General features: G+C 43.9%; 1 protein-coding gene across 1 annotated transcript; it reads right to left on the reverse strand.

The window, feature by feature from the left end:
* Window positions 1-1,573: 1,573 nt before the first annotated feature.
* Window positions 1,574-25,781, reverse strand: LOC122333281 (zinc finger E-box-binding homeobox 2-like). The gene is made up of 3 exons (XM_043230827.1): window positions 25,674-25,781; window positions 1,705-1,968; window positions 1,574-1,593 (listed from the first exon to the last, which is right to left on the reverse strand). Exons 1-3 carry the CDS (start codon window positions 25,693-25,695, stop codon window positions 1,574-1,576), a joined length of 306 nt encoding a protein of 101 aa, XP_043086762.1. The 5' UTR covers window positions 25,696-25,781.
* Between the last annotated feature and the right edge of the window lie 896 nt (window positions 25,782-26,677).

Genomic DNA, 26,677 nt, shown 5'->3' on the forward strand with positions numbered 1-26,677 from the left:
CGGCTCTGTGCACAGCTAGTTCATTAGCAGAAATGAATAGCGAAGAAGTGCTCATTTAGATGGTCTGTCTTCCATGGGCTCTCACACTCCTATGTTTCTGTCATACGCTTCTAAGAATCATTGACTCTTATTACACATGTAAATGGCTATCATAAAAATAAAAATTTCATTTAAGATTCTTAATGACTTGAGCAGCAGCCTGGCCTCCCTTAATGATTACCTCTCTCCCTCATTAAGAGTATTTATCTCTCTGCGTCTCTGACTGCGCCTCCCGCACCAATGATGCTTGCAGGAGGAAAGCGGGAGCCGCGTTTACACGGACACGCGACGCTCTGCTATTACCGCAATTACCAATCATGCTCTGCAAACCGGGCCGAAAGCGCCTCCGACGATTACAGGCAGAAACAGGTCTTATGCGATAATTAAAGTGAAGCGTTCGGCTGTAGTTGCACTGCAAGTGAGAGCAGGCTTCAACAAAATATCAGGGACAACATACAGAGGAGAGGGGCGTGTCCAATGAAGAGTGGGTGTGTTTAAGCGGTGACGGGCGTGGCTATGATACAAGGGGTGGGTCTAGGATGTTTCTAAGGGAGGATGTGCATGACTAAGAGAGCAGAGGTGTGCAGAAGAGAAGGAGTTTGTGTCAGAAAAGTAATGGGCGTGGCTATGAACAGAATGAGGGTGTGTCTAATAGAAGGTGTGAGCGATTATGAGAAGAGAGGGAGATGTTTAAGACGGCCGTGTCTAAAATAAAAGTAGGTGCGTGGCACTACAGCCACTGATCGGTGTTTGACATCAAATTACAGCAATATCGTTTGACAGACGATGGTACGCCAGTCGATGACTGCAGCGTTGCTTCAAGTTGAAAACATCTAGTAAGAGAGGAGGGTGTGTCTAAAGAAGAGAGGGAGTGTCTAAGAGGAGAGAGGTATGTCTAAGAGAAAAAATGGGGGGTGTTTAAGATAAGACGGGCATGTCTTAAAGGAAAGAGGGTGTGTCTAAGGGGAGATATGCATGACTAAGAGAGGAGGGGGCATGTCTAAGAGAAGATGGGCATGTCATATAGGTGAGTGGGTGTGTCTAAGAGGAGGGGGTGTGTCTGAGAAAAGATGGTCGTGTCTTAAACAATATGTAAGGTAGGGGAAAGGCATCAATGCATCAATAGAAGGGGATGATTTTTCTCAGCATAACCCGACTACAGCGGCAACATGGCTGCTTGAGTGAACAACAAGACACATCTGTGAATCTCCTCACAATGAGTTAGGGAAATATGATGAAGCAATTTAAACTGTACTTAAACTAGGGCAGCACTGACAAGTTTCTTTGTCAGTAAGCGACGCAATAATAAAAAAAGCGATGTTAATATTAAACAGTAATGTACACCAGCAGGTATGTGTATTGTAGGAGCCAGACGTATGATGACGTTATAGTAGCGGTGTCACAATTCACAGGGGAATATTTTCACCTCTACGCCTGACACTCTGTTTCAAGGGACAAGGGGAAGGGGAATAAAACAGAATTGGGATTCAGCCTAAGATAAGACTGGTGTGTCTAAGGGATCAAAAAGGTGGTTCTAAGAGAAGATGCGCATGTCTAGGAGAAAAGATGATGTGACTTAGTGAAGATGGGAGCATCCAAGATAAAAGAGGGCGTGTCTTTGATGGAAGTAGAATGTTTGTCATAATGAAAGTGGGAGTAACTCACCGGTACCATCGACTGATGCACTCAGCAAATCGTTTTCATGCCAGACGTTCTCTATTCCACTGTCCTTCATATCATCTTCATCATCCACAGTCTTCCTCAGCAGCGTGTGACCCAGGGTCGGAGAGGGCGGAGCCACGGACTCATGATTGACGAGGCTGACTGGACTCCCCGCCCCATTGAGCAAGCCGTCCTCCTCCGACACCAGAAGCCTATCCTCTTCTTCCGTCTCTGATCCAGTTTCTACAACGTTCTCAAAGTCCAACACTGTCAAAAAACAAACATATACAAACAGACGATCAATATCGCAGGTTATTAAGTTATCACTGAGCTTGTGCATGTGCGTGACACAACGAATGAGTATTAACCTCCTCTGGGATGAGTTAATAAAGGAAGGCCTTGCATTAGATTTATATTTATTTTCATCTGTGCATTGTTTAGCTTTGGTAAGCGAGAGTAGTATGCGCGCACACACACTCACACACAAAGCACGGTCTATCTTAACATTCCCCTGTGGACAAAAAGATTACACTTGGCATATCTGTTCCTAACATGATCTTTGGCTAATCCACTGGTCTGCACTTGCCTCCCGAACAACTGCACAACAGGTGCAAATTAAAATGAAAACGGTGTATGTGTGTGCGTATGTGACCTGGGCTGAATACCAATTGACAGGGGAAACAAAACCTTTTCAAGAGGTGTGACCACAAGGGTTTAGGCAAGTTCAGACTGAGTAATGCTCTCTGTGAGAGAAAGAACTCAAGAAAAGAGACAGCGAAAGAGGGAGGGAGGAAATAAGAATAGAAAAGCCAAAAGAATAAGTGAGACATTCAGGCTTGATGTGTGGTCCAGATATACCTTCAACCCATTTACATTCAAAACACCCTTCACACGCCCAGCGACCGGACGCAATATTTCTGGACGGGCCGCCGGTGCTGGAAGACTTCCACGAGTCTGACCGCAGGAAAGAAGGTTCTGGAGCAAAAGTATAGGCTTCGCATCGGCCATTTCAACCACATGCGCGCAAATCAGAAACATCCTTATTCATCAAGGATGCATTGAACTGATCAAAAGTGACAGTAAAGACATGTATGATGTTACGATGGATTTATATTTAAAAACACATGCTGTTCTTTTGAACTTTCTATCCCTCTGTGTGTCCTGAAAAATCAAATGCATCACAGTTTCCACAAAAATATTAGGCGGCGCGACTGTTTTCAGCATTAATAATAATCAGAAATGTTTCTCGAGCAGCAAACAGGCCGAAATGAATTATATTTTAAAACATATTCGCATAGAAAACAGCCATTTGACGTTTTAAATAACATTTTACGATTGTACTCTTTTTACCGCAAGTAAATGCAGCCGGAAGAGACTTGATGTGATGGCACAAAGACATCTGGACATTAAAAGAGGTTCTGAAAACGAGTGTTCCTGAACAGGTTAGCCAAACCGGCTAAGAAGAGAGACAGAAGGAGAGAGACAGAAAGAGAGAGACAGCGCTTCCACAAAGTAGAAGTGACATCTTGAGAAGTTAAAAACAAAATCCATCAACTTTGTACTCGCTGCTGGAAGATTTGAAAAGGCCGATAAATAATGATGGGTTGGGTGGAACTTCAGATGGAGTAAAAACTCCGGAGCGAGAGCATTGTTTGGCTGACAGACAGCCTATCACACGCCGGTATTGTGCTCTTCAACACAATAATTCCAACCTGCTAATGTCACGGCAGCCATTACAGTGATTCCTCACCTCATCTCTAATCAGTCTTTTGTGTTTCCAGAGCGCAGACACAAAGAAACGATAATGTTTACTTGCCGGCTAAGTTCTCCTCTGATGACACTCTCTATTCGTCGGCATCTTCTGCGAGTGTCAAAAGGAACAAAGGCGATTATGGCTGCCATTCTGGCGCCGATGCTACCTGCTCCTCTGCTTTTGATTTCAAACAAATAAAAGGAACATCTCTCACTCCGATGCCACAGATAATTAAAATGACATTCCTAATTGCCCCAGTCACTGTTAATGTTGGGCTTAACCTACGCACCGCTCGCAGACAGGCCTGTCATTTCTGCGGCTGATAATCGCAGGGCCGTGCGAGATGGTATTGATTCCGATGGCCGCTTTCTCCACGCAAACACACACTTAGATGACGACAAGCCGAAGGAACTCAAAGAAGCTGAAAGTGTGACAAACTATCCTCACTCTATAACTGCTGACAAAAAAAAGCGCATTTAAAAGAGTCTCGTCTGACAAAACAGCACAAAAGTAATCCGAAAGTAATTTTTTGTTCAAAGAAACTCGATTTAAAACGAATTCAGGGCTAACTAACATTCAATAAAAATCAATTTTGGTTATTTAATTTGTGTGCTGTGTATATTTATTATAAGCACACATATTTATGTATTTATATTCATATAATATATAACTAACTATATTTAAAATATAAACACAACACATTTTTCTCAAACATATTCATATATACATAATAAGCACAGAGCACACACAACCTTTTATTTTGGATGTGATTATTTGCGATTAATCGTTGCCTGGCAATAAAAAAACTGAAAAACATTCTCTTTTCACTTAGTTAAACTACTTAACTAAATAAACTAAACAGATAAAATTGCATACAAACGAACTAAAGAAAAAATATTCAAACGTAATCTTTTTCAAATATTAACAAAACTGAAATAACACACAATATGTAACATGTTACGCACATAAAAGGAGCCTTTTGATATCCCTCACCTCAACTTCCTGTTTGAAAAGGAAATGTGTCACGGAAACCGTGCTCATCAAAACACAAATGCTGTCCCTAAAGAAAGAACTCCAGTCTTCATCATCAGCAAAATCGGTTTAAAATCCAATGTTATCTGCAAAAAGGCCTCAAAACGAAGCCAGAAACACAGGCGGGGGAAATTAAACAAAGTGTCCTTCTTCCTTTTCCTCACTGAACGCAGTAATCCACACGAGTTTAGTGCATGCTCCAGGCTGGCTCTCTCTCTCGCTGCGGCACGAGCCCGACCGGAGGGCCTCTCAGCGGTCAGACGCTAGAGGAGCCCCGAGACCAGCCTGTGGCCCTGACGCTGCGTGTGTGTGTGTGTGTGTGTGTGTGGAGGTGACAGACCCCCTCAGGTAAACCTACACGCTGCGCTCGAGTCGTCAGGGCTAATGGGAGGAGACGTGAACCGTGCTGAAGATAACCGGCCCTCCGCATGCCGCCTCACACATGCAGATCACCTGAACACCTTCAGCTCCAACAGATCTCAACGCTCCTATCTCCCTTTCACTTCAGGTTTAACAGATCGAGAGGGATAAAGATAATAATAATGTATGTAAAAATACTTGGGTTACACTTTACAGCAAGGTTCAGTTTGTTAACATTAGTCAAGTACGTCCGTTGACGTGAACTAACAATATATAATACTCTTAAAGCATGTTAATTAGAAGTCATATCTTCTAACTTGACTAGTTATTGGACCCGAGCAGTCGCCATTTTTATTTAATGTCAACAACTATGAATAAATACTGTAACAAATGTACTGCTCTTTAGTCAATGCATACTAATGGAAACGTCTTACTCGCTTTTATTTAAACTCATTTAAACTCCCCCAACTCATCATATAAGTCATATTTTTTAAGTGATTTTTTAACCTAGTCAAAACCTAACCCAACTGCACAATAAAAAAACACTTTTTTAAAAATGTCTGTTTACGTGCAAAGACAATTTTATTGCTCAACGGTTGCTCTTTCATTGCTTACAACGAGATCTCATCTCAACTTCGTCTCTTCTTTACCCAACATTTCTAAGTAAAGAAAAAAAATCAGATGCAAACGTGTCACATAAGACCATAGATATAAATAATTTATAGAGCAGCAGATCTAATTTATAAGAAAAGATCTTTTTCTCCGAAAAAGCACGATTTGTGACTACAGTGTTTATCAAAACGACAACCTTTTTTTATTTATGTATTTATTGCTTGTGTGTCCATGAACCGCTTTCATATGAAGCTCTTCCAGATTGATATGGGGGATTTGGGGAAGCCGTGCAACGCCTCAAGAAAAAAAATAAAGAGTGAAAGAAAGAGAAAGGGAGCGAAAGACGAAAAGGGGGTGGTGTGGTGAAGAGAAAGGGACAGAAGGGCAGCAGCCGAGAGCGAACAAAAGACGAGTGAAAGAGTGAAGCAGCTTTGAGAGGCCAGTGAATGGAGAAACTCAGCGATGTGTAAAACAACTCCTGTGTCTGTGTGCGGATCCAGGACGGCCCGAGCGGGTGTGTTTCAGGAAGGGGGTGGATATGTTCAATAATTTCTGCCGTGAGGCGGCCACAGTAGCCGGACTCTAATTGAATTAAAGTCCCATTTATATTGCGGGGCCGGAGCAACAGGCTGGAAAGGTTTAGCCGCTCGGCTCGGACCGGCCCGGCACCGCGCGCTTCCACCATCTGTGCTGCTCGGGTCGCCCCCCTCTCCGTCCGCGAGCCAACCAGAAACACATGCACACAAAAGATCTCTCGCCCACCCCGGGATGAATGACGCAATAAAATCTGTGTGCACAGGGCAACAATACAGAAAACCCCGAGCCAACGTGAGAGAGATTCAGCCAAAACTGACCAAAGACGCATCGATGCATCTCAAAAATAGCATGCACATGCTTTCGTGCCTTGTTTTTTCTATGTATCGAACGCTTTTGTGGTGAGCTGCACTGAAAGAGTGTGATACGAATGCGATTTTTCTTTTACATTAAAGAAATTTAAAAGCGTACTTTTTGATTCGGTTGCATAATATATCTTCCCCCAGCTGTTTATATAGAGCTGGATGCATGCGACCGATCTCGTACGCAGATACACTATACAGCAATACTGAACTGCTTCTTTGTTCATATCTTTGGTCCTACTATATTTTTGTCCAGCTCTAATCTGATAAATGCAACAAGGCATGAAGATGCATTATAAACATTAATAAGCTTTTATGAAACAATGTGAAAATTGTTGGTCTCTTGACAAGTTGTTTAATAGCATGCATATTACTAGAACGTTAGCCATTTATTAGTATATTAGTAGCAGATATCAAGCACATATTAATGCTTTATTCCGTTTGACCTTATTCTACATCCATAATCCCACCCAATACCTAAACTCAACATTACTTACTATTAATAAAAAGCAAATTAGCAATTTATTGAGGGAAAAGTCATAGAGTAAATAAGTGTTGCATGTTCTAAAGTGTTTGTAAACGTATAAACTCAATGCATTTCTTCCGTAAAGCTGCTTTTGAAGGAACGCGCGTTGCGAAAAGCGCTAAAGCGGTAAATCAATCCATTATCAGATCGATCGTAAAGTCATTCTTCACATAAAATCAATCAATAAATGTTTGCACATTTACACACGACATTTTCAAAAAGTATCACGTCTGCGGTTGGGGCAGCGGATGTACATTTTGTCAGGGCAAGCCTAAATCTGAACTCCTGGTCCTAAAGAGAAAAAACAGGTCCTGGGTGTCTCGAAGGAGAAGCGAGAGGAGAGACGGGGGCATCGGTGCAGGTGAGCGGGGTAACAGGGGTATCTCCGGCTCTCACATCCGTCAAGCAAAGGAAAGGTTAAAATTAGAAAATTTAATTTATTTGATAATTTCCCAGAATAATTAGAGTTAATATGGGTTAATTAATATGCAAATCTCTCAGCAGATGTTCGACAGTGAGTGTTGCGGCAGAGGCAGCCCGTTCGCTCTCCCGCATGCGTTTGGCTGTCAGTTAGTGACCGTAATTGCCGTAACTAACCAAATACACACAAAACCTTTAGCGGGATAAAACGCTTTCTGCCCCAGCCCGGCACACCGCCACTTCTCTCGCACAAAGACGCACAATTTCTTATTTTCTCTCGTCTGAAAGGGCCTTTTATGCGCGGTCGTTTTTGGCGGTGAATGAGGCGAAACGTTCAGCACGCTTCACTTTACTCTCGCCGCTTTATATTTTCCATAAACGTGTATAAATATAAAAGAGGAACAGAACGACACCTGCTCTCGGGGTTGTTGCTGTCTTCCCACCTAAATATGTTCAGATGGGGCCGTTTACGTGAATGAACAGGATGAGGGAACGTGGAAATGCTCCTCGACTCTTTTCAACCAGGTTGCTCATCAAATATTGATGCAACTCCAAAAAGTCCTCAGCTGTGATCGCTTTAGTGCGTATTTGACTGCAGCTGATCTCCGAGCGCTGTTAAAACATTCATTCAAGTACACACACACACAGACACAGGAGCCTTTCACTGCTGTTTACCTGAAAAACACACTTCTAGACTTCTGATGCGGCAAGAATCCAACGTCATCGGCTGAGATGCACGAACACGCGCTTTCTGGGGGACGTGATTTAAAGTAGCTCGACTACAGTCAGATGTCCTTTTAAAAGAGCTTCTTAAACTTTACAGGAGAAACTAACATGAAGCTATTGATTCCATTATAATCCCAGCAGAGGAACATCACAGATAAAAAGGAAGGTTTTCTTTGGAACAAAGTTCTCCAGTAACTTCCTTGGTCCTTAACGATGTTCTCAAAACATTAGCAGATTAAAAATGACGCGTACCGAATTCACAGGATGTTTTATTTCTGATACATTTTAGCTGGAACTTGAACTTTTTTTTTATGTTTCAACATTCAGATGTAACATTCCCATACGAGAACGTAAAGAAATGATATGAATATTAACAAAAGGTTATTAGATCTAATTTTTGCTGGTAACATATTTAGCTTGCAACATTTTTTTTCTTTATAAAACAAAACTAACAAAAAACTTTTAAATGTTCAGAGAATATAAAGAAAAGACGAGCTTGTTATCGAAATGTTAGCTGGGATTAAACATTTAGTATAGAAACATTTGAGTTTAGAAAACTGCGTCACAAGATGAAATGATAAAAAGTTTCAAAAAAAAGTGGAGTGACGGAAACAAATCTTTAAATTATTTATGAATTGATTTATTTGCACAAACTCTCCGAAAGAGTTATGATGGAAATCACTTGATACGATTTAGCGGAATTAAAATGCAGAATGCCGCCGTTGACCAATCACAATCGAGTATCCCAGAGAGCCGTGTAATAAGGTCTGTTAATGCAGTTGATCTTCTCTCGGTGGAATACTCCAGGTCTCTTCCAGGGGTAAACGCCTCTCTGCCCTCCCCACCCAAACACTCTCCTACAGCAGACAGACACAAAGACACTCCAGCCTCCTTCCCTGCCCCCTGCTCCTCTATCTCTCTCTCTCTCCCTCTATCTCTCTCTCTCTCTCTCTCTGTCTCTCTCTCTCTCTCTCTCTCTCTGTCTCTCTCTCTCTCTCTCTCTCTCTCTCTCTCTCTCTCTCTCTCTCTCTGTCTCTCTCTCTCTCTCTCTCTCTCTCTCTCTCTCTCTCTCTCTCTCTCTCTCTCTCTCTCTCTCTCTCTCTCTCTCTCTCTCTCTCTCTCTCTCTCTCTGTCTCTCTCTCTGTCTCTCTCTCTCTCTCTCTCTCTCCCTCTATCTCTCTCTCTCTCCTCTATTTCTCTCTCTCTCTCTCTCTCCATGTCTCTCTCTCTCTCTCTGTCTCTCTCTCTCTGTCTCTCTCTCTCTCTCTCTCTCTCTGTCTCTCTCTCTGTCTCTCTCTCTCTCTGTCTCTCTCTCTCTCTGTCTCTCTCTCTCTCTCTCTCTCTGTCTCTCTCTCTGTCTCTCTCTCTGTCTCTCTCTCTCTCTCTCTCTCTCTCTCTCTCTCTCTCTCTCCCTCTATTTCTCTCTCTCTCCATCTCTCTCTCACACATGGGCAGGTAGAGGAATGCGCTGACGGACGCAGTATGTAGTATTGTGGGGTTGTGTCTGTCACAGAGCAGTGTTATCAGACAGACAAACTATTTAATAAGGGCGAGGCGTTTGATCATCGCTCACACTCTTTCACTAAGCCTGCTATACGTGTACCTTCAAGTCAGTTGTGTTGGGAAAATTATGATCTGTGACACTGGCTATTCATGACATTCTCAACTCTCCAGATAAAAAAAAAAAAACAAACTACACACAGATTCTCACAGCAGAATCACGGCATGTTTTGCAGATAAAGGCCGTAAGGTCTATTTTAATAAAACGGGAATCTATAAAAATAAATAACTTGCACTAAGTACATGCAGATTTAAATGTGAGCAATCACGGAAAAATTAATTTTGCCACAGCTGATTAAAACATCAATACATATTGTATAGAGTATTTCCCGATCCACTTTTGTAAACGTATTTACTTTTGCGCAAGATTAATAGGAGCGCCGCAGTAACATATAGCTCTGTCAAAGCAGATTACTGTGTGTTTGGAGTAATAATGGCTAAACACAATCTGAGATGTAATTATACTCTGTAACGGGATCATTTGACTGTGATTTGCTTTGATATAAATAAAGAATGAGCATATGACAGACAAAGGTAAGGTGTGTTTTCCTTTCTTTGGAATAATTTGCGCTGATGAATCATTCACAATAAGAGCAGGAACGTCTGTTAGGCGAAGGAAACTGAGTGAGTCTAAACACGACAGTAGTAGCGCTCCGTCCAGTGTTCGGTACATATATATATTTTCCTCCTTATTCTGCAGCTCTAAACTATCACCGAGATAAGTACAAGCTGAGAACAGCGTTTTGAGCCACTCAAGGTTGCACTGCATTCCTGGCTCGCAGTCCAGCCTTTAGAAAGAAAAACCTTTATCTCTGTCCGACAGAGTCCCACCTGAAGATCAGCATGACTTTCTACAAATCAAACACACTGAAATAAAACCGTCGTGTTTACACGCAGAAGAAGAACACACACAGAGTCATCCCTAAACATGGCTCCCGTGCACAGGAAAAGATCTCAGGAGTTTCTCCTAAAAATGGCAATAAACACAAATGGGGAGCAAATGGAGATCAGTAATGTCCGTAGTAGCAAAGTAGTAGACATTTATTTCATGCTAAGCGTAGTTCAAATCTATTAACTCACTGATATAAACATTTTAATGAATCATTATTCGAATATTACTTGTGCACAATGCACATTAAGATAATCTTCTTCTTCTTCTTCTTCCGCTTATCCGGGCCGGGTCGCTGGGCAACAGTCTAAGCAGGGACGCCCAGACTCCCCTCTCCCCAGACACTTCCTCCAGCTCTTCCGGGAAACACCGGCGCTCCCAGGCCAGCCGAGAGACATAGTCCCTCCAGCGTGTCCTAGGTCTTCCCGGGCCTCCTCCCGGTGGGACATGCCCGAACACCTCCCTTGGGAGGCGTCCTGGAGGCATCCGGAACAGATGCCCGAGCCACCTCAGCTGGCCTCTCTCGATGTGGAGGAGCAGCGGGTCTACTCCGAGCTCCTCCCGAGTGACTGAACTCCTCACCCTATCTCTAAGGGAGCGCCCAGCCACCCTACGGAGGAAACTCATTTCGGCCGCTTGTATCCGAGATCTCATCCTTTCGGTCATGACCCAAAGCTCATGACCATAGGTGAGAGTAGGAACGAAGATCGACCGGTAAATCGAGAGCTTCGCCTTGCGGCTCAGCTCCTTCTTCACCATGACAGACCAGTACAGCGACCGCATTACTGCAGAAGCTGCACCGATCCGTCTGTCGATCTCTCGTTCCATCCTTCCCTCACTCGTGAACAAGACCCCAAGATACTTAAACTCCTCCACCTGGGGCAGGAGCTCCCCACCAACCTGAAGGGGGCAAGCCACCCTTGTCCGACTGAGGACCATGGCCTCAGACTTGGAGGTGCTGATTCTCATCCCAGCCGCTTCACACTCAGCTGCAAACCGCCCCAGCGCACACTGTAGGTCTTGGCCAGATGTAGCCAACAGAACAACATCATCAGCAAAAAGCAGAGAAGCTATTCTGTGGTCACCAAACCAGACCCCCTCCGGCCCCCGGCTGCGCCTAGAAATCCTGTCCATAAAAATAATGAACAGGACCGGTGACAAAGGGCAGCCCTGTCGGAGTCCAACATGCACTGGGAACAAGTCTGACTTAATGCTGGCAATGCGAACCAAGCTCCTGCTCTGATCATACAGGGATTGGACAGCCCTTAGCAAAGGGCCCCTTACCCCATATTCCCAGAGCACCCCCCACAGGACACCACGAGGAACCCGGTCGAATGCCTTCTCCAAATCCACAAAACACATGTGGACTGGTTGGGCAAACTCCCAGGAACCCTCCAGCATCCTGAAGAGGGTATAGAGCTGGTCCAGTGTTCCACGCCCAGGACGAAACCCGCATTGTTCCTCTTGAAGCTGAGGTTCAACTATCGGACGGATTCTCCTCTCCAGTACCCTGGCATAGACTTTCCCAGGAGGCTGAGAAGTGTGATCCCCTATAGTTGGAGCACACCCTCCGGTCCCCTTCTTAAAAAGAGGAACCACCACCCCGGTCTGCCAGTCCAGAGGCACTGTCCCCGCGTCCACGCGATGCTGCAGAGGCGTGTCAGCCAAGACAGCCCTACAACATCCAGAGACCTGAGGTACTCCGGGCGGATCTCGCCCACCCCTGGTGCCTTGCCACCGAGGAGCTTCTCAACAACCTCAGTGACCTCAGCCAGGGTGATGGTCGAGTCCCCCCGGGTCCCCGGCCTCTGCTCCTCAGTGGAAGACGTGTTGGCGGGATTGAGGAGGTCCTCAAAGTATTCCTTCCACCGCCCGACAATATCCCCAGTCGAGGTTAGCAGGTTCCCACCAGCACTGTATACGGTGTGTTGGCAGGGCACTGCTTCCCTTTTCTGAGGCGCCGGACGGTTTGCCAGAACCTCTTTGAGGCCGTCCGATAGTCATTTTCCATGGCCTCCCGAACTCCTCCCAGACCCGAGTTTTTGCCTGCACAACCACCCGGCAGCGGTCCGCTTGGCCCACGGTACCTGTCAGCTGCCTCAGGAGTCCCATGAGCCAACCAGGCCCGATAGGACTCCTTCTTCAGCTTGACGGCATCCCTTACTTCCGATGTCCACCATCGGGTTCGGGGTTGCCGCCACGACATGCACCGGAGACTTTACGGCCACAGCTCCGGACGGCTGCGTCGACCAAAGAGGTAGAGAACATAGTCCACTCGGACTCAATGTCTCCAGCCTCCCTCGGAATCCGGTCAAAGCTCTGCCGGAGGTGGGAGTTGAAGATCTCCCTGACAGGGGTCTCTGCCAACGTTCCCAACAGACCCTCACAGTGCGTTTAGGTCTGCCAAGTCTGTCCGGCCTCCTCCCCCGCCAACGAATCCAACTCACCACCAGGTGGTGATCAGTTGACAGCTCCGCCCCTCTCTTCACCCGAGTGTCCAAGACATGCGGCCGGAGATCAGATGATACAACCACAAAGTCGATCATCGACCTCCGCCCTAGGGTGTCCTGATGCCACGTGTACTGGTGGACACCCTTATGCTTGAACATGGTGTTCGTTATGGACAGACCGTGACTAGCACAGAATTCCAACAACAGAACACCACTCAGGTTTAGATCGGGGGGGCCGTTCCTCCCAATCACGCCCCTCCAGGTGTCACTAGCATCACCAACGTGAGCGTTGAAGTCCCCCAGCAGGACGATAGAGTCCCCGGTTGGAGCACTTTCCAGCACCCCTCCCAGGGACTCCAAGAAGGCCGGTACTCTACACTGCCATTCGGCCCGTGAGCACAAATGACAGTGAGAGTCCTCCCAACCCGGAGTCGCAGGGAGGCGACCCTCCCGTCCACCGGGTTAAACTCCAACACATGGCGGCTAAGCTGGGGAGCTATGAGCAAGCCCACACCAGCCTGCCGCCTCACTGTGGGCAACACCAGAGTAGTGAAGAGTCCAGCCCCTTTCGAGGAGATGGGTTCCAGAGCCCAAGCAGTGCGTGGAGGTGAGCCCGACTATCTCTAGCCGGTATCTCTCGACCTCCCGCAACAACTCAGGCTCCTTCCCCCCCAGAGAGGTGACGTTCCATGTCCCTAGAACTAGGTTCTGAGTCCAGGGGTTGGGTTGTCGAGGTCCCCGCCTTCGACTGCCACCCAAACCACAAGGCACCAAGCCCCTTACGGTCCCTCCTGCAGGTGGTGGGCCCACGGGAGGAACATTAAGATAATAAAATATTAAATATGTTTTAACGACTATTATATGATCTTTGAATAATATAGGGCTTTAAATGAAAATAAATATTTAAAGTGTACCTTGCGATATTCCACTTTAGCACCATCAGATACACACAAGTATGTATTTAATTGGACTTTGGTACAATTAAAGTGCATTAAGTAAAATTTGTAGAATTGCAAACATGAAAATGCATTTGAAGTACAGTTAGCATGAACTAAATGTATTTCAAAAACCTTCATTGTTGACTCGCATCCGTGTCAAACTGTGCTCAGAGTTTGCAGAGATCTCGTTACAAATTCTCCCATAATCAAGTGCGGCACTCCTCGTTCACTTGGGTCTATTTGGGTAACAAAATTTATATTGAAACATATCTCACGAGCAAAGAAAGAGCAACAGAGGCTTTTTGTTTTCTCGGGGTCTGTCAGAAGCGAAGAAAAGGAAACGCCATTTATCAACCTGATGCTGTAAAATACGGAGGCCTTTCAGTGCGCATGAATGGAAAATTAATAAAATAAAAAAGCGCACAGGGCGGAGGAGGGAGGGGGGTGAAAACAGCCTCTTGGACGTCTTCCAGGCCCCGGCGAGGGGGTCACGGGGGGGTCGCATTCATTGTGGGGCCGAATTTTCCCGATGCGTTTTGGGCACAATGAGAGAGTGAAATCCGTGCGAGGGCAGGTTTTGGGAAAAGCATCTGTGCTCAGGTCGATTACTGTCATAAAAAACTCTGCCAGCGCCCAGCTGGGGGTCAGACGGATAGAGGGGACGGGGGGGAAGAGGTCCTCAGATGGTATAAAGATCAGAGCAGGACTATCCAGGTGAGAGGTAGAGCCCCCCGGCCAGCCCAATCTGAGCTGCTCATTCAGATGCTAATGAGAGGGTAGAACACATCTGTTCCCCCCCCACCGCTCGGGGTCTTTGTCACCTGAAAAGCTCCCCACCAGGTATCAAACAAGCTGCAGGAAACAGCCTCTTTTCATCCTGTTACCTCCGTTCTCCAATCAGCAAATGAGGCCCTGGTGACAACAGGGGCCCCCAAGAGCCCGGCGGGGCCACCGATGCCCCACACGCACCTGACACAGTTACACAGCCCAATTAACCCTTGCTCACCGACGAACACCAGCAGCAAGCTGTTTAACTCAACCGGCCGGTTTACAAACGCTCACCGGCGAGATAACCGATTAACTCTGGAAACGAGTTCGATGTCTCCGAGCACGGCACAAAACAAACACACCGAGAGACGGTCGAGTTCCCTCACCTGCCTTTTCACTGCCATCCTGAGAAACACACCGACGCGTTTAATTAGAGCTGGATGCTGCGATCGCCCCACGCTCTGTCACACAAGACCCGCTCAACCCAAATAACGACCTGAGACAGACAGCCCCGCGGCACGCTGGCGGACCCCCCGCCAAGCTTTCTTATGCTAAATGCGCCTCTCTTAAGCCTAATCTTCAGCTGGGCCGCTTAAACACAACAGCACGCTGCACCTTTACTGCAGAACGGAGGCCGTTAGCATGACAAAGATACTCATATTCATATGCTGAATGTTGAGACAATGAGCTAAACTGCATAATAGATCATATCTGAAAGGTATTTGCAAAGCTGCAATCAAATCAAGCAAATGTTGAACTCGTAAAATGTGAGTGATTTTGTGTTAAATATACTGATATAGTCTGGCTGCGGTAACAAAAATAGTCAAATTTCCAATGCAGCAAAGGTATACAAAACCCAACATGCATGCTGACTTGCCATATTACAGCATCATTTATCATTTTTTTCAAAATGCGACCCTATCATCCATGTGTATGTTACAAAAAATACCTTTAAATGTAATAAAACTGTTTCTACTCTCTTGTGATGCATGCGGGACTTCTCCATTCATTTTCTGCAAGCTCATCTGCCTCATATAATACTCTGTAGGCATGGCAAGATTCACTGAATCATCGGCTTAAAACTTAATGATGCAACCCGATTTAAAAAAATGTGCATCTGAAACAAGTTGGCATTTGTGTCACGATGCATCGTTTCTAACATATCTGCATTGGTATTATATTTGTGCTGTTCAAGAAAGTGACCAATAATTTGAGACAAATATTGCATATGTAGCTTGATTTTTTCCTATCTAAACTGTTTCACTCATCACCGCCGCCGACACGTGAATATGATGTATCACAACACGGAGATCACATAGAAAATATATTAACATGGAGAAGTAGAGCTGCATTTTCCACCAAATAATAACAAAAAATTAAGAAAAAAACTTCTGTATCATATTTAATTACATAGCATAATTTTCCCCCATTGCATTGCATTGAGGTAAAATGTACCACATCATTGAGATGCATGTAGTATCGGCTTCAGTTATGAGATACACATGCCTAACGATCCAGCCTCGCTGTCTTACATTGGCTTGTTTTTCAGTAATCCACTACGCTCAGATGCAACATAAAAAAAATCGAGTGCCTAATGCCTAAGTTCTCTTTTTTTTGTAAAAGGTAGCATCAAAGCGCCGGTCTTTCAGCCAGTGGTGCACCACAATGCGAGCGTGTTCCTTACATAATTGAGCGTTCCCTGTTCTCTTTAGGTGTACGGAGGGGCCGCCGAGAGTTGCGCAGTGGGTAAAAGTGGAAGTTTTGATGTCCTGTCCACCTCTCTGGCTCAGTTCTCCGAGCGTTTCCCTCCGAGCCGTTCTCTTTTGATCACAGGCATGAAAGCCGTTTCTTGCGAGAGTGCAGGTACCTGGGGTACGGCTAGGTGCTAATTAGCTCAGCAGGATAATTGATGTGTAGATTACACCGCGAACAAATGCCTCGACTTGTTTGTTCTTCTCACTTTTCCTCCCCCTTACCTCTGCCCTAATGAACAGTACCTGCCTCGTTAAAACCACGCTAATGCGCCGGCGAATGCACGGGGAGGGCTTTCCCCAGGTGAAAATACCTTTCAGAGGGAGCGCGCAAAACATGCACGCTCCTGACCTGCAGAAATGCCTCCGCTGAGCGCTGGGATTTATGCAGGCAGCTCAAAGAATTTAAAAAGGAAACAATTTCTAAATGAAAGGCCGTGCCATTAGAGTACCAATGGAGTTCTATTGTTACGCCCTGTAATGCCATTTCCTTCATCTTTTGTCTCAGAGAGGCTATTATTAGCGGCCTCTCACAGCTGCGTATCCGTTCAATAGGGTTTGAATTTGGTCATTAACAAGTGAATATCAGCAAACACATTTGCGGAGCCCCTGCCATTGCTAATAAACTAACAATGAGTACAAGCCTAATTGGGAAATGCAATGAAGAAACGGAGGCAAGGTGCCTGAGGTAAGGCAAGACGGCGGAAGAATAGACAGGTCATTATGAGGACGGATGTAGAGAGAAAAAGGTGAACAGTTGAATTGTCGCCTCCTCGCAGTTCCCACGGACAGCTATAATCCGTCTCTCGCTAGTTTACACGTTAAACACGTTATTGTGATTATGGACTCCCGCTTTCGTAGCGCTTCTGCACACACAGAAGCGCACACACCGGGCCAAGTCTGCGCCTGCGAGCCATCCGTGTGTTCTCCCAGACAGTTGACGGGTCTCCGGGTCAGAGGTTTCCCTCTGCTTGGCCGTTCGATGCACTTCCTGTCTGAACTGAATTCCCTGCGGCTGCTCTCAGATCTTTATTCAGACCGGAAGTCTTTGTTAAGCACATTATTTGCTCCGTATAGACCTGCAGAAATGTGCTACTAGAAGGAATTTCCACTCAACTCTGCGTGCTTTGTTAGGACAGGACGATATTTGGCTGAAATGCAATTGTTTGAAAATCTGGAATCCGAGTGGTGCAAAAAACTCAATCGCATTTAAAGTTGTCCAAATGAAGTTCTAAGCAATGCATATTGCCAATCAAGAAATAAGGAAGCTTACAAAACATCTGAGCTTTATTTAAAATCCTAATGATTTTTGGCATAAAAGAGAAATGGATAATTTTGTTATACCCATGCTACTCGTGACTGCTTTTTTGCTCCAGGCTCACATTTGTAAGTGACTTATCTAAAGTGACTTGCATTGAAAAGTATACATTTTCTAGTCGATCGAGCTAAACTGAAAAATAATCAAAAGGGCCACACAATTTTTAGTGAATTCAGAGTTTTGAGATGGAAGTCCGGCTAAAACCCAAACTGCTAAGTTTTTGCTTTCTCCAAACTAAGCCAACAGGGATCTAATCCTCCAACAAACTCCATAAACACACTCCTCCTGCTTTAAGAAAGTGCAAGGAACCATTTTTTCTCTCGATATTTCTGCGCTTAGACCGCACCATAATCATCTTATACACGCTTTTCTTTGTTTGGGGATTTTCACGTTTCTCCTTCCAGAGAGATAAGCAACACAATAATGAAAGCTTTAATTACCCCACCCCTCTGCCCGCTGAAGGACGCGAGACTGTGTCATCACGGAGGGGGGGGAAGCAGATTGTGCCAGAGCTAAGAAAAACTGTATTTGGACTCCTTGCCGAAGCCGGAAAAAAAAATGGTAGTCGGGCAAACTGGCACTTTCCGTCACCAACCTGATAATTCTCCCTCCATCCTCACCCTGGAGGTCTTTTTTGTTTTACCCTCCTTCTTCCTGTCACCATCTCGGCACACAATCAAACGACGGCAGGGTTTACTTCTCTGTCTCAAAGAAAGATAGATAGAGAGAGAGAGAGAGAGAGAGGAAGACGGGAGTGATTGGGTTCTGGCCGGGGGTTTCACCAGGTCACAGGAAACCTGGACTATGCAGATGTTTAACAAAAGCCTTTCATCTTCTTCTGCTTTGCTGAACTTCCAAGCGCCGGAGACTTTTAAGCACGGAGCTGATAATGAAACCTCTTTTCTTTCAGCAGCAGATATGAGACCTTTTCATCCAAACTATACACTCCCGCTATCACCATTAACAAACGCAAAACAGGTAATTAGAGTCGAGGAAACACATAATGGTGTTTCCTACATTGTAATTCAAGAGTGAAGTTGCTGCGCTGCTAAACCTGCAGCAGAAATAAACATCGGTATGTATATTAGGTGCTTAGGTTAAATGCTTTTTTTTTGTAATGTGGTTGTTATTATTCAAGAATAACCCGGACGTGAAATACTCTCTCAGGCCAAAGACAGATATATGAAGTGATGCACAAGTGTGAATTACACGTAGTAGATAACGGAAGACATTCATTTGTTGTAAATATGACAGATATAAAAAAAAAAAAAAAAAAAAGGTCTGTGTTTGGGAGTGTGTGATCGTGTTTCTGTGTTCTGTATTGTAATCCTCCAATGAGGCAAACGATTCATAATTCAGTGCAAAAAAAAAAAAAAACAATCTAGGCATAACTCTCTAATTTAGAGATAACAATCTAATTTAACTCTGAAACATCATCACACAGTTGGTTTACATTTTACAAAGTATGAATGCATGTTTAGGTTATTTTGTCTTCATGTCAGTCCGACACTTCCCCAATCAATCTGTGGAACGGATTCTTAGAACCAATCTGTTCACGAATCGGACTCAATCATTAAACAGTTCTCACATCAACAAGCCGTCTATCCATCTACATTTAATAAAGAGAGTATATAACCTGAAACAGAAAGTGTACCCCAGTCGTTGGACTCCACTGGCTGTTTAGTTATTTTCAGAAGGACAGTGTTCTGTCAGTATCACAGGCCTCCCACCAGCTCATCTTTATTAAAGAGCATCTACTGACACCCATAATAACCCAGAGCTCCATCAATCGGCTAAAGGACGGAGAGGGACATCCACCTGGGGACCTGGAGAAAAGCGGGATGAAGCCGTGAGGTGAGAGGACACACAGAAAGGGCCACCGCTACCGAAAGCTTTCATTTGTGACGGGCTTGTTTCTTTTTTAGTGCGTGTGTGTGTGTGTGTGTGTGAGCCTGTTTGTTACCGCGGCTCTTATCTGCGCTGGTGTATGTGTAAGGTGTGAGAGGATGAAAGCCGTGTGGGTGACAGGAACTCAGCTGCGGCACGGCAGAAAGAAACTAATCAGCCTTTTACAGCTTGAACCGAGGCGGTTAGGTAGCCTCGCGCTAACCGCACACGCGCTAGCTCTGTCACCGCTACAAATTGGCTTCTTACAGAACTCAAGGTGCCAACGGACCATTAGACGCACAAAAGCAAGAGTTTTCTTAGCGTCTCATGTGAAAAAACCCAGCACCTCCCCGCCGAGTAAAACACACACTGTCTGCTCCTGATCAGGGATGTTTGGAGCTCTGGAATATCTCTGTTCTGCCGAGCTAAGATGTTTTTTCACAGGGGTGAAATGTTTAAAAATGTCAGTAAAGTCAACAGAATCAATTTATTTACACATCTTTCCATCAACCCTGTCTATACCGACGCAAAATTGTAATATTTACTCGATCGCCTTTTACTAGTGGTCCTTAAATCCTAATGTAATACATGATTCTGGAGCACGAAACCTTTCTTCAGTCACACAGGTGAAGCAATAGCAAACAATACATTGCATTGGTCAAAATTGTCCTTTTCTTTTTTTAAGACAAAGATCATGATTGCATTGCTAAGAACTTCATTTGGCCAACTTTAAATGCACTGTTTTTAACCAGTGATTTTTAAAGAGCTGCCTAATATTGTCCTATCCTAAAAAAACCACACATCAATGCAAAAGTCATTTATTCAGCTTTCAGATTATGCATACGTATCAATTTAAAAAAATGACCGTAATGACTGGTTTCGTGCTTCAGGGTCACATATGTCCCAAAACACACTACGGAAAAACTGCTTAGCATCGTTTCGATGCTTAAAAGTTGATGGTTTGTAATGGCATTCGTAGGGGATGGTTTCGTTTCTTTCTTTCTTTTTTCTTTTTATGTTCCGGATATTAGAATAAATAAGAACGCAGCTCCTTTTAGCGCTACACAAACGTGGCTTTATTCTCTAATGGCTTGAAAATAAATCAAGCGCGCACGCACGCTGCCTGCACACGCGGTAAACAGGTTGACGGAGAGGAAGCTGTCACCAATTAGCGGCGGTGCTAATCTGGTTGTGTCGAGAGGATTATACTCTGTCCTGGTGGGACGGGGGAGAAATTTCATTTCCTGAGCAGCGTTCGCAGACTCTACCTGAGTCAGCGGAGCTGTGCACGTCAAATCCGTGCTGAGATAACAGTTAATCATCTCTCGCCCTGAGAAACTGTTTCCCTCCACTGGGCCGAGCACCCGGCGCTTCATTCCTTCTGAAAACACACGTGAAAATGTGACCTAACCTCTCACCAACGCCAACACGGGAAGCGCACCACCTCGCAGAACTCCTTGAGATCTTGCACACTTGTTTACGAGGTCCGTGCTGCTATCGAGAAAATGTGTTCAAGTGACTTTGGTCTGAATAAGACGGATGTGTTATACTACACTCTTAAAAATAAAGGTGCTTAAAAGGTTCTTTATAGTAATGCTATTGAAGAAGCATTTTGGTTCCTCAACGACCCTTTCAGTCAAGGGTTCTTTCTTTGCTTTTTACAATCTCAAGAACCTCCTTTCACCGTGAATCTTTCATGAAACAGAATCGTTCTTCAGATGTGAAAAAATGGCACCGTAAAGTTCCTTTATTTTTTAATAGCGTAGCTATTTCAATAAGTACTATTATTAATAATACTTCTGAACGAAGCAGGAGATAAACTGTACAGAAATGTACAATTTAAAGTCAAAAGTTACATCATTTTACATCTTTTTTTTTTTTTTAAATCCACATTTCTGGGTTCAAGAGCAACTTCAAGAGCAGCGAATGGGAGAGTAACACAAATATATTTTTTGCTCATATAGCAAAATGAAAAACTCGATAAATAGTTTTTTATAGTTTGATGCAAATATGATATAATACAAATTAAGGGTCCATAAGAGGAACTCGTGACTGAAAAGCATGGAGCAGATTATGAAAAACAAATTATTTGGAATAATGTTCCTATTTATTTTATGTAAAAGATAACGCGCTCTCTGGCTTCTTACAGTCTACCATGTAAACCCATGCTTTCTGGGTTTTATATTATCAACAAAAAGGGCTCAGCGGTATTAAAATGGCAAATATTATGGCAATGTAGTGCTCTACATATCAGGTCACTGACACTTTATCAATGTATGTCTGAAACACAGACAAAATCATTTGCGCGTACTGGCAAAGAAAGGCGTTAAATGATATTCTGATGGAAGGCAAATATTTGGACTACCCCGAACAACCGCTATCAGAACAGAAGTGCTTTTAAAAACAAATGTAATAATTAAAGAAACTAGACGTGTTAAGACAGTATTAGTGGTTAAAACCAAAAACACAAAGAGAGAGAGAGAGAGAGAGGCTGCTGGGCTTATTGTATTAGGCATTGAGCTGTATGTGAGAGATAAGAGAGAGACAGATTCGGTGTGTGTGTGAGGGCAGAGAGGTTCGAGGTACGGGCGTCTTATCATGCTGTTTTGTTCCTGGGAAAATCAGGTGGAGTCATGCATTCAGGCGTCATGAACGAGCATCCGAACACGACACTTCACATCCAGCGCGGCGTGTGTTTGCACGCTTACGAGCTCTGCGCGCTTTATCTGTGTCAAATCGTATGCAAATAAATACTCTCGGCTCTAAAGTGTTTTACAGATTCACTACAGCGGATTCTGACAGCACTTCCTCGCATTAGATCTCCGCTGTCGGTTTTTGTCTTTATTTCTCGATTCTGCGCTGAAAACACACACGCTCCTGAAGCGGGAGAGAAAGTGTCCATCTGTCTGAAATTTAAGCAGCCTACACTGACACAAATTCCCAGAGAGAGGAGTGATTTCCTCAGGTTTAGCTAAATAATTTATGCTCACCTCACTTTAGCATGATGAAGCAATTTTAGCTTGTACTGCTGCACGCACACACACACACACACACACGCACACACACACATACACACACACACACACACACACACACACACACACACACACACACACACACGCACACACAGCACACAGACTAAAAGGGAGAAATATAGAGAACAAGAGCAAGACTTCCTGAATATCTGAATAATTCAAACTTCTAGACAAGATGAACAGAGAAATGTTACTTTTCCTCCTGAAGTGATAAAACGGTGACCCCAGAAGTGGACAGCTACGGCGTGTCCATGAACACTCACTACCACTGCGTTCAGGATACACTACTAGTTTACTGCTCGCACCGCATACCACATTACACCACTTCCTCCGGATTTAATTTAGCACTCGATTTGTTCACAGTATCCATGCAGTAATTAGAAGTTTCAGTGGCCACTAAGAATAAATGCATAAATGTGACACTGAACCACGTCGTAAGTCGCTGAGGATTATTTCTAGAAACAGCCAACAATACAGTGTATGGGTCAAATCTACACATTTCTCTTTTATGCCAAAAATCATTAGGATATTAAGTAAAGATCACGCCCGTGAAGACATTTTATGAGACGTCCTACCATAAATATATAAAAAATTAGTTTTCGAATAGTAATATGCATTGCTAAGAACTTAATTTACACAACTTTAAGGGTGATTTTCTTACTATTTTGACTTTTTTGCACCCTTTTTTGTGATCCGGGTCATAAATTATAAAGCCTATTGTCTAAAAGTGCATTATTAAATATTATAGTCTGATCAAATAAGCAGTTCTATTATATGCTATAATTGATATGCTATTATAGTTCTTGATTTGATATATATATTGTGTTTCTTAGTGATGAAACAAAAATATTTGATATTGTTTTAGTATATTTATTTTATTTTGGTTATAAATGTTAGTTAACGAACTAAATTAAAATGATAAATGTTAACACTGGCAACTTGAAAAAATCATTTTTGCTAGAATTATACTGTAATATCGCTGCAAATAAATAATCAAAATAGACTAGACAATAAGAAAAAGGCTGTATAATAGCAATCTGTATATGCTAGTACGCTTTTCCAAACTTGCTCCACAGCATCCATCCTAAATATTATCCACAATATAAATGTCTGAGATTAGAATCACTGAAGTGTAATTAAAGGTAGCATTTAGATTTTCTGCATGTTATCCACAAGTCATCTTAAGACACTGTAGGACCATGCAAACTGGGTCACCAGCACTGTATCTGAAACACGAGCATCTACACGATCACAGGTCACTAAGAGATGTGATCAGACTCATGGAGGAACAGATCCGATTAGCTGAATGAACCCTTGTGGCCCGTTTAAGAGAACAAGAGATGTGCGGCAGACAGAAGTGAAGAAATCGGAGGTGTTGTAACATTAGAAGGTCAGATTGGTTTTCCTCCGAGCTCCGTACGGCAGGGATTTGTGAGTCAACAGCCCTCCGGCTTCCTGTCAGCGCTCTGAAGCAAACCACGAGGGAACGCTGGCCTCGAACCCGACACGACCGGCTCGCAGGAGAACAAAACACAAACCTGCTCTCATCAAAGCGCCGTGAAACGCAAAAGGAAGCGAAGACACCCGCGTCCCGCAGATTTGAAGCTCGTGATGTCAAGGTTGTGGGTTCGACTCCCTGGAAACATGCATGCGCTCTTCGTTGGCATCGATAGAAAAATAAAGACTCCAAAAGGAGTTTGCAGCATGCGCCCTTCAAAATAAAGCAATGCCACAGAATAACCATTTTCATAGTAAAAATTCATTCGAATAATTTAAAGAACATGTTCGCACCTTCCATAGTTTCCATAGATCTTTAAAAGGGCTGCTTTTTCTGAGTTTGATCGGTGTGAAACGGAGCGATGTTTGCTTGCTGATGCCGGACCCTTGGCGACGGGCAGCCAATCAGATATTAAGCAGCGAGCCTCGCGTCACGTCAAAAAAATGAGCATCATCTAAACAGCAGCCGGTGCGAGAAAAGTAAGGAATGCCAACACAGCCACAGAAGTTCACAGAGATATTCACACTTTGCTCCTTTCTTTTGTAGTTTTGTCTTTGTTTTGGGTCGTGTCACGCCTAAAACGTGTGGAAAACCCTAGGCGTGCTGATTTCGTCTTCTTGTTCTCCTCGCGCTCGTGTGGCGTCTGCCGTTGCTAAGCAACCATGACCCGCGTTCTCCGCGAAGACGGGCAAGTTTCAGAAAAGGATAAACGGATTTCCAGCACTAATTGCTTGCAGTAGCTCCGTGCGGCTATGATCAGCTGTTTCTTCATGAATCCGCAATAACGCAGGTACGTTTAATAACTTTTAACATCCACAGACTCTTTCCTTCACGCTAAATATTACTGATAGCGGAAAAAGTTTCTTTAGATTAACTAAGATTAACATTGCACTAAGAAAAAGTGGTTCTACGCTGTTAAAAGTAAAAGCTCTAAAAAAGCAGTGGTGCCATTTTGGGCTCCCAAAGAACCTTTCACTAAAATGTTGCTCCAAAAACAAAATCTTAATAACTTTTATTGGTACCGCTTTACAATAATTGATTAATTAATTACAGCATTCTTAGTTAACGCAAATTTTATCATTTACTAATGCATTGTTAAAATCTCAAGTTGTGTTTGTTAATATTAGTTGATGCGCTGCGACATAAAATGAACTGTTATTAAAAAAGGAGAAGAAAATGCTATAATAAATGCCCATTTTTTGTTCATGTCAGTTAGTACATTAACTAGTGTTAACAAATGACACCTAATTGTAAAGTGCTTCCAATTTTTCCACTATAAAAAAACCTTCCACGGCTCTTAGAAGTTCTTCAAGAAAAGCACCAGCGCCAATGAAGAACCTATATGTTTAATTCAATTAATTGGTCTAGTCTAAGTGCTGTTCACCGAAAGGTGGTTCTTCTAATCGTTTTTTTTTTTTTTTTCTATTGCATTGCTCCAAAACCCCCTTTTGGAGTCTTTATTCCAAATCAAATGCGTGTCTCGAATGTTCTGTGCATCTGCCAAACGCAAACCATGCAAACACAGAAGGAACGTAACAGGTGTTGCACTTGACCTTGTGTGACCTCTCCAGTCATGAATTCCTGCAGGATTCGCTGGGAAAGAAGGTCGAACAGTCAGAGAACGGAGTTGCTGCATAGTATTTGGCAGGAACATCTGAACGCGCTCGTTCCGAAATCACAGAACAACTGCGAAGCACTCGTCGAGAAAATACTAGCAGGCTAGAAACGCCAGCGAAGAGAAGTGGAGTAGAGATGAACAGAGTGAGGGGGAGGAAGAGAAATAGAAGATTAAGCCCGATGTGTGTTAACTTTCATCGTGAAGGTTAGTGCTGGATATTTACAGGCCACGTTGGCTAAACAAAGACTGATATGCTGAGAGACCATCATAAAAATCAATACATCAGTAAACCCCCACCTGCATCGTGTGTGTGTGTGTGTGTATGTGTGTGTGTGTGTGTGTGTGCACAGATCACGTTTCTAAGGCTTCTGCCTACGCCATGATCAGAGCAAGAGAGCAAAACCTTCTGGGATTCTGCAGAGGACCAGCCCACACACACACACACACACACACACACACACACACACACGTGTTTGCATGTGGCCTGTTGCCTTCAGAAACGTCTCTTCATGAGCTAAGGTTATAAGAACTCCTTATTATGAGATGCATGTATATAAACGCCCGCTTTATGGTTTATAGAGTACAATTTGTTTGTGTTTATTTGGCCCAGGAGTGCCGTATCCTATTCAAGTAGCTAGACGCTCAAAGTGACATGGTATTGCGCATAAAGTCACAGAAAAAGAGTGTTTGTTAGAAACGGCGCACAGCACAGTGACTATATTCACAATATAACACAACTTCACTGCCAGAAAACGAGGGTGTGAATTAAACATAATACTAATGAACAGACTCTGGACTCTCTTGCAGGCACAGACAAGAAACACACACACGTAAAATCCGTCTGAGCGTGTGTGTGTGTGAGAGAGATGTGGGGTGAGGGTCTGTTTTTGGCCCCGGGGGCTTGTGGGATACATCGAGAGAGATTTGGTCAAACAGTGT

This window comes from Puntigrus tetrazona, unplaced genomic scaffold, assembly GCF_018831695.1.
Source record: "Puntigrus tetrazona isolate hp1 unplaced genomic scaffold, ASM1883169v1 S000000233, whole genome shotgun sequence".
Classification (NCBI taxonomy): domain Eukaryota; kingdom Metazoa; phylum Chordata; class Actinopteri; order Cypriniformes; family Cyprinidae; genus Puntigrus; species Puntigrus tetrazona.

Excerpts from the sequence above, each read along its gene's own strand:
- LOC122333281 (XM_043230827.1), bottom strand. The coding sequence starts at position 25,695 with ATGACTGGAGAGGTCACACAAG. Across the intron at positions 1,969-25,673 it reads GACTGGAGAGGTCACACAAG|TGTTGGACTTTGAGAACGTT; the intron begins GTCAAGTGCAAC and ends GTTTTTTGACAG. Across the intron at positions 1,594-1,704 it reads TGCATCAGTCGATGGTACCG|ACATGCGCATCTTCTCTTAG; the intron begins GTGAGTTACTCC and ends CTTTTCTCCTAG.